At 42.3% G+C, this 18,809-nt stretch overlaps 1 protein-coding gene across 1 annotated transcript in view; it reads right to left on the minus strand.

The window, feature by feature from the left end:
- The window catches only part of MDN1 (midasin AAA ATPase 1), a 166,141-nt gene that overhangs the window by 63,430 nt on the left and 83,902 nt on the right, over window positions 1-18,809 (minus strand). Inside the window, 13 exon segments of the mRNA XM_021089975.1 lie at window positions 46-179; window positions 1,184-1,299; window positions 2,310-2,442; window positions 4,654-4,767; window positions 5,721-5,941; window positions 6,707-6,918; window positions 7,268-7,416; window positions 8,916-9,124; window positions 10,310-10,426; window positions 11,239-11,398; window positions 16,277-16,538; window positions 16,672-16,935; window positions 17,035-17,124. Of these exon segments, the coding sequence (XP_020945634.1) occupies window positions 46-179; window positions 1,184-1,299; window positions 2,310-2,442; window positions 4,654-4,767; window positions 5,721-5,941; window positions 6,707-6,918; window positions 7,268-7,416; window positions 8,916-9,124; window positions 10,310-10,426; window positions 11,239-11,398; window positions 16,277-16,538; window positions 16,672-16,935; window positions 17,035-17,124 (2,181 nt within the window).

The raw sequence follows: 18,809 nt of genomic DNA on the forward strand, positions 1-18,809 counted from the left end.
TTGTCCCTAAGAATCTTTACAATAAGAACAGGTGCATCTCCTCACCTTGTTGACACTGGCATTAGACACCATGCTCTGGGAGGACTGTGCCCAGAGCAGGATTAGCGCATCACAAAGTTCAAAGAAAGCAGCAAGATTGACCACGATTTCATGGGGCAGGCTGTGATAGCTCTCTGGATCTTGGAGTTGGTATAAATAAAATAAGAACATTCTATCAGATTGAAATTAAATCTCTGGACATTTTCACAATCAACAGTCATCTAGAGCTTAACGTTATACTCAATACAAAGGTCAGTTTAAAAGTCAAAACTGAACACAAATATTTGCCCATTATTATTAACTTAACCAAGTTAGGAATGTCTATCTAGAGATGCTGATAATGTCTTAAATGAAAAGAAAGAAAAAAGTATTTGTTTAAATATAAAACAAAGTCTAAATGACTGGATGGGTAAATAACATAGACATGAGAAGACATAACTGAATTTCCTATTCAGTAGTTGCTGCTGCAAGAGTAGACATTTTTCTTTTCATGCTCTGTTAGTCTGAATATTTTCTAAGAAATACAGTTATCCTTTCAATTAAAAAAAATAGAAGAGGAAGGAAGAAAGAATTTATAACCAAATGCCTATGAGCTCATAATTTTGAGCCAACAGACTTAGGTTTCAAGGTCTAACTCTGCCACTTAAGAGATGTGACCTTGAGCATCTCTGTGCCTCCCTCTCATTCACCTTGAGCATCTCTGTGCCTCCTCTCCTCACTTACCTCCGCATGGCTGCTACAAATGAGATCAGGAACATATGAAAAAGCACTTAGTCAAAAACTGAATAAAGAAAGATGTTCAAAATCAGGCCAGCAAGGAGTTCCCGCCGTGGCTCAGTGGTTAACAAATCTCACTAGCATCCATGAGGACAGAGGTTTGATCCCTGGCCTTGCTCAGTGGGTTAAGGATCCAGCAAGGCTGTGAGCTGTGGTGTAGGCTGGCAGCTACAGCTCCAACTGGACCCCTAGCCTGGGAATCTCCATATGCCACGGGTGCGGCCCTAAAAAGCAAAAAAAAAAAAAAAAAAAATCAGGCCAGCAAATCAAAAGGAATAAGTTAGTAACATGGCCACAGCCACTGAATCTCTCACCTCAGCAACATTACACAATCAGATGTAAAACTGAAGAAAGGTAATGTTCTTACCTTTGTGGAATTCAAAGGACATTCTCAAAACACTATTTCTTAACTTTTTGCCAACAACAGAAACCAAATTTGCTTCAGTAAAAATCCGGTTTTCCCGGTCAAGATATATGATTGTCCTGAAATGAGATTTTATGACATAACACCTATTGGTTAATAATATTTAGCATAGCCTATACCTACTGAACCCTGAGAACCCTTGGCATGTCCATCTCCTCCAACGTGCTGATGCCCTCTTGCCTCTGCAAATTCTGGGCTAGAGAAATGGCAGTAAAAGGGATGACAACTACGCTGGGGGGCGGGGAGCAGTTTGCACAGGGCTAGGTAGACTGCCAGGCCCTACTCTTGCTCTGCCATGATCTGACAAACAGCACTGTGGGCTCTTTAAACTGGCCACCATGGCGCAATTGAGCTGCAGTGTTAGAAGTTACCTGAGAAGGAGGAAAGAGGAAGTTGCTAGGAGAGGGTTAAGGGGGTCTCTGAGGTGCCACTACTTATCACATGTGAGCTCACTTGTGAAAATTCACCAAAATGATATATACTCATTATTAATGCACTCCTCTGTAAAGGACATTAAACCTCAATTACAAAATTATTTTTAAAACTTATTACACTCATGGCCAACTAAAAAATATTACTGATCATGACATTAAAGAGTGAGGAAAGACCAATCTATGTAACAATTAAATAAATTTATACTGTAGGTGACTGTGTACAGACGTCTCCAATATTTGATGAGACATAGTTGAAGAAAGGACGTGAAATCGCAAGGAGTTGCTAGGAATCAAATAGAAGACAGTAGAAAAACGACTATCCTATGATAAAGAATTAACTGTAAAATAAACCCCACCAAGGCTTCAATGGACTATCTACTAAAGCACCCTATGAAATTATTAAGAATCTGCCACATTCACAGGTACTTTGACATCAGAGTCAGATGAACTTCATCATGTATGCACAAAGGACAGGTGGTGATGAAGGCATTCATGTCTCACACCCCACTAATTCTCAGGTTGGAAAAATTAAACACACATAAGTTATATCCAACAGAGTTTTAGGAAAGGTATATAATCTATGAAGACAGTGTAGAGTGAGGCAAGGGGCGCCCAGAAGAGCAGGCTTCACCTACTTGTTTGCAACAGACTCCAAAAGGGCAAAGAGCTGCTCAGGCTGGTCTGTTTGCGGGTCAAAGTCCATCGAATTTCTAATCATGTCCAAAGCCTGCATATTCCATCGGGGGTCCAGAGGGATCACAAATTCATCTGGTTTAAAAAAACAAAACAAAAAATAGAATTTTGGAGTTAAACTCTTTGCCTGGCAAAGTTCAGGGAAGAATTTTCACTGTTTTACTTTGATCACCTTCAGTCCTAATTGGAAAAGGGGGAGCAGGGAAATGGTTTCAGTCCAGGTACTAGAAAGGTAGGGTTCACCAGCTTTTACACTATTTCCTTTCTAAATGGAAAATTTCTACTAGTCCTGAAAATTCATTACACCGAAGGATGTAAAGCCAACACCCCGCTAGAAGGTAAACATTCCAACAGGTGCACTGGCTTTCTCAGATCCCACCACGGAATGGAAAAGAAACCATGGACTTCATTACCTAATCTTTTGCCATTAACCACAAAAAAACTAATGTACATGGCAAAAATGAATAAACACATCTCACTGTTTGTTTTCAAAAAGAAAAACAACTGAGATTATTTCACTGATGGAGTTCCCACCGTGGTGCGGTGGAAATGAAGCCGACTAGGAACCACTAGGTTTCAGGTTCAATCCCTGGCCTCGCTCAGTGGGTTAAGGATCTGGCATTGCCATAAGCTGTGGTGTAGGTCACAGACATGGCTCAGATCTGGTGTTGCTGTGGCTCTGGCGTAGGCCAGCAGCAACAGCTCCGATTAGACCCCTAGCCTGGGAACCTCCATACGCTGCAGGTACGGCCCTAAAAAAAAAAAAAAAAAAAAAAAAGAAAGAAAGAAAGAAAGAAAAAAATAGAAAGATTATTTCACTGAAAAACCATTTCTTTACAATCACAGGATGTGGCTGCTGCCACCTCTAGCACCTTTGGCTCAAACCTGGAATCTCTTCTGTAAAGCAGCAGTAGTCAGACTCTGACCTGAGCCAGAGGCCAGAGGTTGAGAACCCAGTGGAAGGAGATAAGACAAAATGATGGTAACATGAATTTGAGGGTGGCTGGGTTGGATAGGTCAGTGGAGGACTTCAAATTTTAAGGGCACCATCCATACAGTAGACTAACAAATGGCTACTGTGAACAGCAAACATCAGGGAGGAGACCCATATCCCAAAGTCCAGCGAGACTGCACACTTCAGAGACACACACTTCAGAAAGGAAAAAGGAAGATAAACTAATGCATCGGTAGCAGGCAAGCCATTTCTGCTACAAGGGAACCTACAACCCAACTCTTTTACTGTGCTCCCAAAGACCAAAATTCCTTCATAACTGGAAAGCATGCTTGAGTTCAGCTAAAATCTGACTAGAAAAGTTTTCTCTATTGTTTGATGTCTGCTCATTTACCACATTACTTTTAGTATATTTAAGGTAATTATAAGTACATATAAAATTATAATTACATATACACAAAAGCATCATAAATATTTTTTCCTAAACCAAATGGGTAATAGTAAGTTTTAATTAATCAGATGAAGATTGAAAAATTCTGAATGCCTCATTTGGTTAGATAGCTTGGATGGTTATTCATCATTATGGTTCTGTAACTTTGTATTTAAGACTTCATAACTATATCATTAAGGCTTTCTATGTTCTGAAGAAAATGATCCTATATTGTTTTCCCTTCATCTCAAAAGAGCTCAGTTTAAAATGCTTTCTGGGGAGTTCCTGTTGTGGCTCAATGGTTAACGAACCCAACTAGGATCTATGAGGTTGCAGGTTTGATCCCTGGCCTCGCTCAGTGGGTTAAGGATCCTGCGTTGCCATGAGGTGTGGTGCACGTTGCAAACTCAGCTCAGACCCCATGTTGCTGTGGCTGTGGCGTAGAATGGCAGCTACAGCTCTGATTGTACCCTTAGCTTGGGAACCTCCATATGCCATGGGTGCGGCCCTGAAAAGACAAAATATTTTAAAAATAAATAAATAAAAATAAAAATGCTTTCTGTTAACAGTACTAATAAATCACAGAATGTCCAAAGTGAAAGGGGCCCCAGAAGAATGAATTTAATTAACACGTCTATTTTTCAAAGGCAGTAAGGGTGGTGAATGATGGGCCGAAAATCAACACGCTGGGACCACACCCCAATCTTCCAACGCCTTTCCAACTTCAGAAACTGAAGGATAAATGCTTTTGAATAAAGAGCAGAATTTGCATCTGGATACTCTGAGTCTTCTTTAAAAAAACTGTTTGTTACAAGCGGAGCGCTGACAGATCTTTTCCCCATGAACTCAAGAGACACATTTCCTAAACAGTGCGGAGAGCTAGAAATCAAGTCAGATGCAGTACCTGTTACATTTGGTTGTAATATTTTGATGACATTACTGACCCCAGATGAGAGAGAATTTGAGTAAAAATTCCTAAGAGATGCAGCACTGGCTTCCAAGTGAATCTGTATCGACTCTGTGGGGTAAGGAAAAGCAAATGTTAGCATCTGAAGCATGCCATCCATTTGAAATTCTTATGAAATGTTCTATGTGAATTCGTTCCATAGCTGCTGTCACAGCAGCCACTTTACATGCTACATTTTAGTAGCTACCTGCAGCTAGTAGCTACACAGGACAACAGACAAGAATATTTATACAATTTCTCTCTACATATATTTAAACATCACGGGAACTCCAGCATAACATTTAGAGCACTGGAAGTGAAATGAGATTAGAATCTTATGTGCTCATAATATGGGAAGTAAACTTATTAAAAGCAACCTTTGGAGTTCCCATCGTGGTTCAGTGGAAATCAATCTGGCTAGTATCCATGAGGATGCAGATTTGATCCCTGGCATCACTCAGTGGGTTAAGGATCCAGCGTTGCCATGAGCCATGGTGCAGTGCAGGCCACAGACACAGTTTGGATCCTGCATTGCTATGGCTGTGGTATAGGCCAGCGGCTACAGCTCCAATTCAACCCGTAGCCTGGGATCCTCCATGTGCTGCGAGTGCAGCCCTAAAAAGACAAAAAAAAAAAAAAAAAAAAAAAAAAGAAAGAAAGAAAGAAAGGCAACCTTCTCCCAGACGCAATGGGTGTATGGCAGAATTACTATAGCAAAAAAAATCCTAGACATTAAAAATTTAAAAGTAACAGACTAGAGTACATTTTCCTTTGGGATGTGATAGAAAGCTGGACAGATCCTGAAATATTAAGGATTACTTGGCCAAAAAAGTTTCTCTCAGGGAACATGTAAGGGCAGATGTGTTTCTTACTGTTTTAACAGCTACATAAACAGTAATGCTAAGTCACAAAGGCCCGGCAAGGAGCAGCCCTAGACATAATTTTAATACTGTAGTTGAAGAATAAAACAACTGCTAAGTTACTAAAGCAGGGTAAGTGTATACAAATTAAGCTTCTCTACTCACCAAGTCCCTGTGGCATATTCTTGGCTAAATGATAAAGCCATTTAACTCTGAGCATCCAGTCTTGATTGGTTGCTCTTTCTATGAGCAATTTAACAGCCATGGCCAGAGCAGCTGGTTCATCGATCCAGTAAGTATCCACTTCAACTGAACTGAACTTCAAGCTCTCTGGGTGGGAGGACTGCATGATTTTCTCTAAATCTGGCAAGGTAAGGGGCTGAATCCTGAAATTCATTGCAATAGCAAAGTACTAGGGTTAAACTTTGTTTTCATATTTCAAAGAACCAAGACAATAACTGTCTAAGTCACATATCAAAGAAGTTTAACAGGGAAAACAAAAGCTCGATCCAAAGGGGGCAATTAAAACATGTACCTTATAAATAAACAGGGAGCACTACTACAGCCAACAATGAAACTATGTGGAAAACAGGAGTTCCCACTGTGGCTCAGCAGAAACGAATCTGACTAGCACCCATGAGGACGCAGGTTCAATCCCTGGCCTCGCTCAGTGGGTTATGGATCTGGCGTTGCCATGAGCTGTGGTGTAGGTCACAGACCCAGCTCGAATCCTGGGTTGCTTGGCTGTGGCACAGGCCGGGTGGCTGTAGCTCCGATTAGACCCCTAGCCTGGGAACCTCCATATGCTGCGGGTGCGGCCCTAAAGAAACAAAAAAGACCAAAAAAAAAAAAAAAAAAAAAAAAGAAAAGAAACTGTGGAAAATGGCCACATTAACATAGTAGTCAAATTCTGGATCATGACCATTGCCATCAAAAGAAGAAAGAAGGAGAGGAGGGGAGGGAAGGGAAGGAAAAGGGGAAGGAGCAAGAAAGGAGGAGAGGGAAGGAGAAGGAAGGAAGAGAGGGACAGAGAGAGGAAAGAAGGAAGGAGAGAGAGAAAGAGAAAAAAGGAGGGAGGCAGGGGAAAGGGAAAGGCAAGGACAGGACAGTCAAGATGCCGGATAGACACACAAGGCCAAGGCTCCACTAACCTGTCCCAGTTGCCTGTCTTCATGCTCAGCCTGTTAAGACAATATGCTAAGACCTGCCCATCACCCCGAACTTTAGAGAGGTGAGAATCTTCTGTAGCAAAGACAGCCGAGGGCAGAGAATCTGGCCACAGCCCCATGGCAAGAATGGAGTTACCCCAGGTTTCACGTGCTCGCAGAGAAGAAACGTGTTTCTCCAATAAACCCTGCACAACCTGGTAGGAGATAAAAACACATGGTGCACAGGTACTGAGCTACAAGTGCTCTTAGCAAAAACTGGCAGAGTAACAGCAGTTTTCTAGGCCCCCTGTGATCCTCTCATAACACTCAGACACAGTCCTCAATATACAACATTACAAACTAAATTCCCCTTTTTTGCTGGTTAAGTTTCAAGAAATATTTACACTGATGCTATTTTCCAGAAAAGTGCCTGGATGCCAGACCTCTGTCAGAGCATAACTGCAGGACAACTCTCTTAGGTCATTAAAGTTGCCACCAGTTAGAACTTCTTCCCACTATATGCAGTGTTACAATGTAGAACTGGGTGAAACGTCTTCACAATACCTTCTGGCTTGCTAGTGAAGCCTGGGAGCGGACATACGCTTCCGAGCACGCTTCAGAAAAGGCTCTGTCTAAACTCAGCCCCCGCTGCAGGTACTGCACAATGAGGGAGGCTGTCTGAATCAGAGTTGACATGGAAGATGCTGGAGAACCTACAAAGAAGAAATAGTGCCATCTATGAGCGACAGACTCTGCAAAATCTCCAATGAAAACCGATGAATTCCACAAACACATCAAACTTCCACTCAATTCCACCCAGACGCTTACTTTTGAAAGCTTTCTAAGTGGATTCCGGCGGACACCCATATTCCCTCCCATCTACTCTGCCTTCCCCCCCCCACCCCATCAACAATTTATTGTTGGGGGAGTTCCCATCGTGGCGCAGCAGAAACGAATCCGACTAGGAACCATGAGATTGCGGGTTTGATCCCTGGCCTCGCTCAATGGGTTAAGGATCTGGCGTTGCCATGAGCTGTGGTGTAGGTCAAAGACACGGCTCGGATCTCGCGTTGCTGTGGCGTGTGGTTGTGCGCTGATTCCACTCCTAGCCTAGGAACCTCCATATGCCTCGAGCGCAGCCCTAAAAACCAAAAAAAAAAAAAAAAAGTTATATATTGTGGGGAACTGACAGATGACTCACTGACAAATGTGATAAAAGCCTGGTCATACATATCCCTGATCTAAAGCTGATACACTTTCAAGAGGGCAAAATGAGCATGGTGCCAAAAAGAACCATGGGCTTTGAAATCCAAAAGACCTACTTTCAAATCTCAGCTCTCATTATTAACTGTTTGGCTTCAACACCTTACTCAACCTCTCTGCGCCTTATATGTAAAATGGAAACAGACCTTGTAGAACTAGAGGACCAAAAAAGCAGCCAACATTGCACCTAACAGAGTAGTTAATAACAATTCATTATTTATTATTGTTATTAGTACTGCTCCTTTTCCTTCTTTCTTTTTCCCCCCTTTTTTGGGCTGTACCTACAGCATGTGGAAATTCCCAGGCCATCAAACCCTCACCACAGCAGCAACCCAAGCCTCAGCAGTGACAGCACCAGATCCTTAACCCAATGAGCCACTAGAGAATTCCTACCACTCTTTCTTGTATACTTTTTTTTGTGTGTGTGTCTTTTTAGGGCCACACCCACGGCAGGCATATGGAGATTCCCAGACTAGGGGTTGAACTGGAGCTGTAGCTGCCGGCCTACGCCAGAGCCACAGCAACTCATCTTTCTTGTATACTTAGACATTCAGAAACAGCATCCATTTTAAACAACTCAGAGTTCCCTCTTCATGCAACCTTTAAGAGTTTCAATGACGACTGAGAAGATATGAGGGGCAAACTTCACCAGTCTCAGTGCCAAACTTCATTCACTGACAAAAGCAGTATTCCTCTGAGTTGGGCCTCTGAGGCATGCATCAGAATTCCCTAGGAGCTTCTTCAACACACTGATTCCCATGCCTTGCTCAGACATGCGGAACCCCCACAATCTCCTGGGAAAGAAGGGCACCAGCACGTCTACAATTTCAACAGGCTTCCTTGGTCATTTCTACCTCTATGTACACTAAATGTAAGAACTCCTGGACTAGCAGTCAAATGAGATAACACGAATAAAATCCTGCAGAAGCCTAGAAGTCAAGCACCTTACCTAGAACTGCACTATGGGTCTCTGTGTGCAAAGCCAAGAGGGTGTCACACACGCTGTCCCCCACCAAACCAAGGCTGTGCAGCAGGACCTTCAGATCCAGGGCATCTGGGATGCTCCCGTCCCCATCTCCTGAAATGTAGATTTCAAGTCCACGATTCCTCATAGCTCGGGATATTTCTCCATGAACAGGATCCATTGAGAGAAAAAGTCTAGTAGTACAGCAATTCGAAGGAAAAAAAAAAATTAAAATCTCAGTGCAACCAATGGTACAGCTCAATAGTCGATAAGGACAAATCATACGTGGCCCTTCCTTAGACAGCTTATCAAAAGCAACACCACTAACTCAACTTACAGATGCTACTTTCATCTACAGTCTATTTTCTAGTTCCAAAACACATCAATACAGCAAATAAGCTTCTCTAAACCCACTTTCCTAAGGATCTAAATACTGTATATCCAGTGCACTTTAGTACTGAGGACTGTCAAATTCTTACTTTCAGATACTCCCCAAATCAGGCAGTGCTAATTCATCATTCTAACTCACCTGCAGAGAGCAGGAAAAGGAGCAATGTGTTCTCCAGAAACACTTAGCTTCACATGTTCAATGTCAATGGACATCTTCTCCACCCAGTTGACATCTCACACTTACCTCCCAAACTAAACAGCTGATACCTGCTGACCTTCCTCACACCAAACATGCTCCTTTGCCAGTCTTCCCTTTCTCAATGAACAGCACCCCATTCACCCAATTATTCAAGCCAAAACCTGTGATGCCATCCTTGCTTCCTCTTTTTCTCAACCCACAAGCCATCGGCAAGGCCCACTGCCCTTGTCTAAGCTATCAGCTCTCATCTGAACTGCTGCAAAAAGTTTGTAACTGGTTTCCCTGCTTCCGCCCTTCACCACCAACCCAAGGCAAGAACCTCCTCTTTCTTACTTACTGCTATGCCCTCAAAGCCTACCAGCACCTGGCAAACAGCAGAGCCTCAGTAAATATTTGCTAAGTGAATTAATGAATGGAGTTCCTACTGTGGCACGGTGGAAACAAATCTAATATCCATGAGGATGTGGGTTCGATCCCTGGCCTCACTCAGTGGGTTAAGGACCCAGTGTTGCCGTGAGCTGTGGTGTAGGTTGCAGATGCAGCTTGGATCCCACATTGCTGTGGCTGTGGTGCAGGCTGGTAGCTACAGCTCAGATTTGACCCCTAGACTGGGTACCTCCATATGCCGCAAGTGCAGCCCTAAAAAGCAGGGCGAAAAAAAGAAAAGCAATGGATGAATGTGCCCATGACTGAGTATACAAATGTGCTATGTAAGGAGGCCCTACTGAATGGCCACTTCTGATAGTGAGGCTGTCAGATTCTTAGGTGAAAACATAAGAGGCATGAATACCTGAAATTGGGATGTGGTGTTACGGTGGGAGTGGATCCATCCATCATTCCTCTCTCACTGATGGTGAGGACACCTCCAGGTTCAAGCAAAGCATTCAATCGATCCAGCACCGATGGGCTGCACAGAGAGAATCCAAGTGGAGGACAGGCTGATGTGCCGTATGGACTACTGTCTGGCTCAGGCCTCCTGCAGCTGTCACTCCTGTCTTCCTTTCAGCACAGGTCATGCCCCATACAGAACCGTGATCACGTTCCCCAACTATTTCCCCTTTCACTCTCCAAGGCACGGAGCCCAGAGATTCACACACAGTAAATACACAAAACGTTTGTTGAATGAATAAATTAAGGAAAACAAAAGAAAGTTCCCTGAACTGTTTTCTCTTTCGCCCATTTCCCGACATTATTAAATTCATTTAAATCTAAATTTAAATCTAAAATTTAAATCCATTAAATCCATAACATTCTAAAAAACACTCCAGACAGAGAAGCACATCATCTGACCTGAATTATGCTCACGTAGGGGACAGTAGTTTTATGCTTGCCCTTTTCCTTACTTTGGAAACCAGTGATACATACTGAATGCATATTTACTAAATGTCAGCCTTGTGTCAGATACCCCATTTCAAAAATCTGTACTCAAGAATGACCCTAACGAAAGGAAGCATTTTGATGTTAAATAAGAGGGTATAACTCAAAGGATGTTGTCTAGAGAAGTAATCCCATTTTGTAAGCAACAACTAAAACCTTGCAGCCAATAACCCACTACCATTGCTCACCACGGGGGGAGGTCTACAGGATATAGCTGAGTATGTACTCCTAGTTAAGAAAACAGTGGATTAAAAACACCAGAGCTTCCAGCTGGATTTCTACTTTGATACGCACATCCCAAATGTCAACAGGCCCACTTGTGACTAAATAAAAGGTTCTTACTTGCAGAAGTTAACATTGTCCATCAAAAGCCAATCTCCAGACTTCAGGGCCTGAACCAACATGCTGTCAACCCATTCGAATGTGCCATGGCTGCGGCCACTGGCTGACTGCATAAGCTTTACTCCAAAGCTTCGGAATTCTTCCACAAGTTTGGCAAACTCTGAAATGTCACAGTGACAGGACTTAATTTCAAATCAGGGCAATCAAAAATAAGTAGACCGGAGTTCCCATCCTGGCACAGCAGAAACAAATCTGACTAGGAACCATGAGGTTGCAAGTTCAATCCCTGCCCTCGCTCAGTGGGTTAAGGATCTGGCTTTGCTGTGGCTGTGGTGTAGGTCGCCAGCTGTAGCTCCGATTCGACCCCTAGCCCGGGAACCTCCATATGCTGAGGGTGCGGCCCTAAAAAGCGAAAAGTAAATCAACAAAACCAAAAAACTAAGAGTTTATTAAAAGAAAGGTGGAAATTTCTGTGCCAGTTCTTTGAAGTTTCATAATAGGTAAACAAAAGGATTTTTGCTTTTGTTCTGTTTGAACAAAATAAGTAAGCAGATGGAAGTTTGGGGATAGGAAGTACTTCGTAATGGGTTTCTGAATGAATGGTCACACAGAGTTGACTCAAGGGTGACGGAGAAGGTAAACAATGTTTATGTGTTATAATTTTTCAAATGGCAGAAGGATGATGCCTCCCACCTATTACTGCATTTATATTATATGAAAGTGCTGTAAGTTGGCACAGTGCAATCAATCCCATTAAACTGGGCTTCCTTTGTAACAATCTTATTATTTATATGGTAAAAATTTTATTTAGTGCTTTATAGTTCATATAGCCCTTTCCCAAAATTTTTCAAATTTAAAATTTTATGGCTGCACCCAGGGCATACGGAAGTTCCCGGGCTAGCAGATGAATCAGAGCTGCAGCTGCCTGTCACAGCCATGCCAGATTCAAACCACATCTGTATTCTACGGCATAGCTTGTGGCAGCACCAGAGGCTTCACCCACTGAGCAAAAAGATAGAACCCACATCTTCACAGACACTACATCGAGTTCTTTTCATTTATTTATTTATTTATTTAGGACCACACTAGCAGCATATGGAAGTTCTCAGACTAGGAGCTGAATCAGAGCTACACATGCAGGCCTACACAGCAGCCACAGGAACGAGGGATCCGCGCCACATGTGCAACCTACACCACAGCCTACAGCAACACTAGATCTTTAACCCTCTGAGCGAGGCCAGGGATAGACCCTACGTCTTCCTGGATATAGGTTCTTAAACCACCAAGCCACAGCGGGAACTCCAAATTGATCTTTTTGTGTGTGTGTGCCTTTTTAGGGCTGCACTTGCGGCATATGGAGGTTCTCAGGCTAGGGGTTGAATCGGAGCTGTAGCTGGTGGCCTACACCACAGCCACAGCAACGCAAATTGATCTTTCTTATTAGAGATTGCTTCTTGACCTTTTTACATATTAGAAAGTGATATATGTTGGATTTATGTTTTCTAACAAGGTCTATACTTCTCAGCGTTAATTTGAAAACTGGTAAAACATGAAACAACTGCTTTCAGACACTGGAACACAGATAGCACAGGACTCTGAAACCTGAGGGAAGGAGGCCCTATAATTACCTGCCTTTCTACCTGGAAGCAGTTTCTGGATTGCAAAGCAGGGAGGAGAAACTCAAACAGATCCCAAGGTCTCACTGACTTTAGGAGACAGACTGGAATTCAGAGCGATTGAGGCAATTAGACCGAGGAGCTGAGTACTTACTCAAGAGGAAGGAGTTAAAGAAAGAACTCCAGAAATCTATATGAGGGCCCCTGAAGTCTTTGGTTCAATAATAATCTACATGTAAAGTCTAAAGCTTCACACAAGCACGAGCAAAAACTTCCCAGGGAAAGACAATTACTGGGGAACTATGAGCTGAACAATTCCCAGAGTTCACAAGGGGCTGAAAAGCACTCCAGTTCCCACCAGTCGAAGCAAAAGACCCCACAGAATGAATACACAGGATACTCGGTAAAGATGCCATAGGGCTATGCCGCAGTAGTGGGGCTAATTTACTCCTAGAGTAAAGGCTACACTGGGCCAGATATCAAGCTTGAAAATATAAAAATGATCCATAAGCAACCCAACTGTCTATCCCCCCAAAATGACAACCTCAAGAAAACAAAATGCAGGAGTTCCTGCTGTGGCACAATGTGATCAGCAGCATCTCTGCAGCGCCAGGACACAAGTTCAATCCCCTGTCGAACACAGCGGGTTAAAGGATCTGCTGTTGCACATAACTGTGGCTAGGATCTGATCCCTGGCCCCAAGAACTCCATATGCCATGGGGTGGCCAGAAAAGAAAAGGGGGGAAAAAAAGCAGCATTCATCAGATTCAAAGCTTAAATTCAAAATGTCCAGAATCTAGGAATTCCCGTCATGGCGCAGCGGTTAACGAATCCACTAGGAACCATGAGGTTGCGGGTTCGGTCCCTGCCCTTGCTCAGTAGGTTAACGATCCGGCGTTGCCGTGAGCTGTGGTGTAGGTTGCAGACGCGGCTCGGATCCCGCGTTGCTGTGGCTCTGGCATAGGCCAGTGGCTACAGCTCCAATTCGACCCCTAGCCTGGGAACCTCCATATGCCGTGGGAGCGGCCCAAAGAAATAGCAAAAAGACATAAAAAAAAAAAAAAAAATGTCCAGAATCTAGTAAAACTCACTGGACATATTTTCTTGCTTCTTTAAGTCAGTAAGTGCTGTGTTCTGATGTTAACAGAGCTGTTAAAAATATGTTCAATATGTACAAGGATTTAGGACAAAATATGAGATAACTAGAATGATATGTTTTTTGACATGCCTGCAGCCTGTGAAAGTCCATTGTGCCACAAGGGAACGCCTAGAATGTATTTTCAAAGTCATACATGTTCATCATAGGAACATTAAAAGATACAGTTAAAATTTTAACCAAAAACAGACAAGCAGTAGACAAACTGTTTTAGACCCAGCTTTTTTCACTCTATTAATTAGTATTCCTAAGAAATTATAATGTCAATCTTAAATAAAAAGCAGAATGGGCTATGAGAACTTACCCTAGATATTTATATTTTAACTGACTTATGAAAGAAATACAGGCACCAGATTCCAGGCTTTGAAGCCAGAAAGGACCAGAGCCAAAACCTAGTCTAACCACTTGGTAACTATACTGAGTGGGCTAGTTAGCCTCTATGAGCATCCATTTCCTTGTGTATTAAATGGGATTAATCTTTCCTTGAAATACAGTGTTGCTGTGAAGGTTAAAAGTAAATATATTTGGGAGTTCCCTGTTGGCCTAGCGGGTTAAGGATCCAGGGTTGTCACTGCTATGGCTCGAGCCACTGCCAAGGTGAGGGTTTGACTTTTGCACACCACAGGCATAGCGCCCTCCACCCCACCCCCCAGAAAGTAAATATATTTAATACAGTGTCCACCACTCAATAGGAATTTCCATCTAAATGATGAGTTTTACAATATCTTTAAAAAATATATAAACTGTTGTATGACTCCATTAAATGTATCTAATAATTAATTTGCATGAGTGAGTAAAGATTTAAAATACACAGTGAGCTTGAACTGGAAAATGACTGATCAAATCCACAATGAAACCATTCCCTTAACTAAGAAAGTAAACTACGTAGCCCACAGCCAAGGACACAACTGTTAAAGCAGCTAGAATAGGGGAGTCTCATTTTTCATCCCTAAGGAATCAATAATCATTAAGGAATAACTAAGGACTCCTAAGGAATAACCAGTTATCATCAGCAGGTTTTGGAAAAAAGATGACAGTCTTGGAATTCAGGTTGTGGCTCAGCGATAACAAACCTGACTAATATCCATGAAGATGTGGGTTCGATCCCTGGCCCTGTTCAGTGGGTTTGGGATCTGGCATTGCTGTTGCTGTGGTGTAGGCTGGCAGCTACAGCTCCAATTTGACCCCTAAGCCTGGGAACTTCCACATGCTATGGGTGCAGCCCTAAAAAGAACCACCACCCCCAAAAAATGGATGACAGTCTTAAACCTTTAATCAATCCTCCCCTAAAGGCCTGCTGCTCATTACCATCCAAAAACTTGCACTATAAGATGAAAGTTGAGTGTTTCCACATTAACTGAGAAACTTCTTCTACTTTTTATACAAAGAAAATGAAGACATGCTGGCTATCAATTCAGATTTTTTTTTTTTTTTTTTTTTTTTTTGTCTTTTTAGGGACGCACCCATGGCTAGGGGTCCAGTCGGAGCTACAGCTGCCAGCCCACACAACAGCCACAGCAACATGGGATCCGAGCCACATCTGCGACCTACACCGCAGCTCACAGCAATGCCGAATCCTTAGCCCACTGAGCAAGGCTAGGGATTGAACTCACAACCTCAAGATTCCTAGTCGGATTCATTTCCACTACACCACAATGGGAACTTCCAATTCAGATTTCTATTCTTCTGTTTAATCTACTCAGTTTCTTGAGAAATTACTAATAAGTTTAAAAACAGACCAACAAAAAATAAAGCCAACTTTCCATGCAAGTCACTGTAGCTGATTACACACAAAAGAAACCATTAAACCCAGTAACCAGGAGTTTCTGCTGTAGCACAGTGGATTAAGAATCTGACTGCAATAGGTCCAGTTGCTGTGGAGGTGCAGGTTTGATCCCAGGCCCAGTGCAGTGGGTTAAAGATCTGGAATTGCCACAGTTGCAGCTTAGGTCACAGCTGCCGCTTAGATTTGGTCCTGCCCTGGAAACTTCCATATGTCACAGGTACGGCCATAAAATTTTAAGAAAAACAAAAACCAAAAAAGCCCTGGAAACCAATTTCTTCCCTGTTTGCTTTGTTTTGGATCACTAATTCTGAATACATCAGCTTCACTTTCAAGGATGGAATACTTCCAAATTTTGATTGTTAATAATCATTAAAATTATTTCTAAACTTATGGGCATGGCCATTTATAGATATGTCACCTGTGGATGGACACTACAAGGACAATGCTAAGTGTCTCATAAACACACCCAGACACACATACCTGCCTTGGAGTATGAGTTTATTTTATTGTTGAGTCGCTGCATGAGCAATAATACTGCTTCCAGCTTGTTGACAATCTCCATTGTGACACCATTACCACCTTCTCCAAGACATCTGGGCTTATGCGTCAGAAGGAAATGACTCCAGGCTCGCAACACCATTTCTGCATCGTCAGCACTGATGAGAAGGCTGTCTCTTACCAGTGCCCTTACAGTACTTTCCACCTTCTCCAGGAGCTGCCTCCACGGCCGTATAAGATCAACCTGAAATTTCCAGATTCCAATGGGCAGAATCAAAGAACACTACTACCTGCAGCTACCACCAATAGAGGAGACCACCAATCAGACCACAAGTTTTATTGTGTTCTGTCTGAAAACATGAAGTCAGATCACTTACCTGCTCAAATCCACCCAGAAGCTCTGTGGTGTCCATTGCACTGTTCATGGCCATGATCCTTAACGTGTGACCAGTAAGATGTGCCAGGAGCTGAACCAAGCTAGTCTTGCCCACAGAGGCTGGCCCCACAAGGATGACCATCCAGCTCATTTGTACACACTTCATTATTGACTCCAGAGACTGCAAAGACTGGTGCAGGAGCAACAGGGGACGGCAGGTCGGGGGAGGAACATAGCTGCCTCGGGAAAGCACTGAGTAGCCCAGCTGAAAGAGACATGCCAGTGAGTTTACACAAGGGTGCCTGGGAGTTGGAACGAAGAAGCCACAGAAGACTGTGAAAGAGGACTGTCCTACTCTCCTCACCTGAACATCATAGGGAGTGATGTGAAATAGTCTGGTTCCCATGTACGGGTTGGAGTTCGTATTAAACACATGCTTGAATACAGCAATGACCTAAAGAAAGATGACACGATCAAAACACAAATTGCTACACCAAATCCTGAGCCAAACTTTCTAGAATGAGTATTTCTAGAAAACAATCACAGGAATACAAGAGTCACAATATTTTGAGAACACAAATCGTATTCTCATCAATATTCTTTTAAAAAGGAAACTATTTAACTCTTGAGAATGAAAGCAAAGTAAAGCCTGAAGGTACTCGTTCAGATTACTTCAGATTACTATCACACAATCTCAAATTGAGATTGCAGGGAAAATGAACCATAAATTAAAGCCATGGACACTGTGCCAAATCTTGAAATAAAAAATGAACTTTCTTTCATCATTCAGGATACCACCTCAAGAAAGTAGATGAGAAGAGAAACATGAAGTTTATGAAGAACTATGACCATTTCCTGAGACCTATCACATGCCAAACCTTATAGTAGGTGCTTTAATAGACTCTATAGCCTTGCAAAAAAAAGTCAGTACTTCTTTTTTATAGATGGGGTAACAGGATTCACAAGAGTAATACAATTTGTTCATGACTGATTTTCAATCTAAGCCTGTCTGACTCCAAAAAGCTCCCTATTATCCTTCTAAATTTTTATGTAGAGGACAAAGTTTTTTCCCTAAGTAGTTATTTACATTCATTAATTCCTTCCTTAGCAAGAATATTATTTAAAACTTCCTGGTAAACATATGTCTTTTCTGCATTTCCTTTAAAAATCTAAGAGTTGTTGAGGAGGGGAAAAGAAAAGGGTGTATAAAAAATACTAATTTAGCCCATAGCAGCAGAAAAGATTCCAAACATCCAATATATTTACAAGTTGTATGTTTCTAACAAAGTAGCAATACTCGTATTAATCAATGTACACTGATGTCAAAATAAACAAAAACAGGAGTTTCTTGGTGGCTCAGTGGGTTAAGGATCTGGCCTTGTCATTGCCACGGCTTGGGTTCAACCTCTGGCCTAGGAACTTCCATATGTTGCGAGTGCGGCCAAAAAATAAATAAATAAAAACAATGAAGATAAAAATCATGAGTTTGAAACGGCTAAGTAAGAGCCTAAAACCAGCAGAGAAGAAGAAGCTCCCACCAGCTACCCCTGGGTCCAGGAGATTTCCGACCTTACATTCCACTCCAAGGCATACCAACTTCTCTCCCTACTAGTCTATCAGAGTTAAAATTATAAATACTTTTAGAGCCTTTCTCTTTCTATTATTAGTTTTTCTAACTTTTTTTCTCCTCAGAAAACATTTGGTCAACTACTACCACCAAACAGGAGGAGTGATAGAAATCTTCCAGAGCCTCCAGAGACCTACCATCTGACAAACACCAATTACCTAACGGTGGCCAGTACGGCCACAGTTAAGATACTGTAACTAGTAACTGGATGAAGAAATAGAAATACTAGCTGATGATAAATACATTATACATCAATAAAGCTGTAAAAACGAAGCAAAACAAAACCAAAAAAACGAGCTGGACATTTTGTCCTGATATAAAGACTGAAAGCCTGCAGGTCATTGAGCTGTTAATGTTGAGCTAGATTCTGGGTACCATGTAAAAGGGGATCTGCGCTTTCAGCAGCAGAATAAAGAGTGTGAAAGCCACTTGTGCCATGTGCAGCCAAATCTCCACATTTCAGCAAAGTTACTGTTTCTAACCCACATGATCTATAAATTACTTTTTTTGTA

This window comes from Sus scrofa, chromosome 1 (assembly GCF_000003025.6).
Source record: "Sus scrofa isolate TJ Tabasco breed Duroc chromosome 1, Sscrofa11.1, whole genome shotgun sequence".
Classification (NCBI taxonomy): domain Eukaryota; kingdom Metazoa; phylum Chordata; class Mammalia; order Artiodactyla; family Suidae; genus Sus; species Sus scrofa.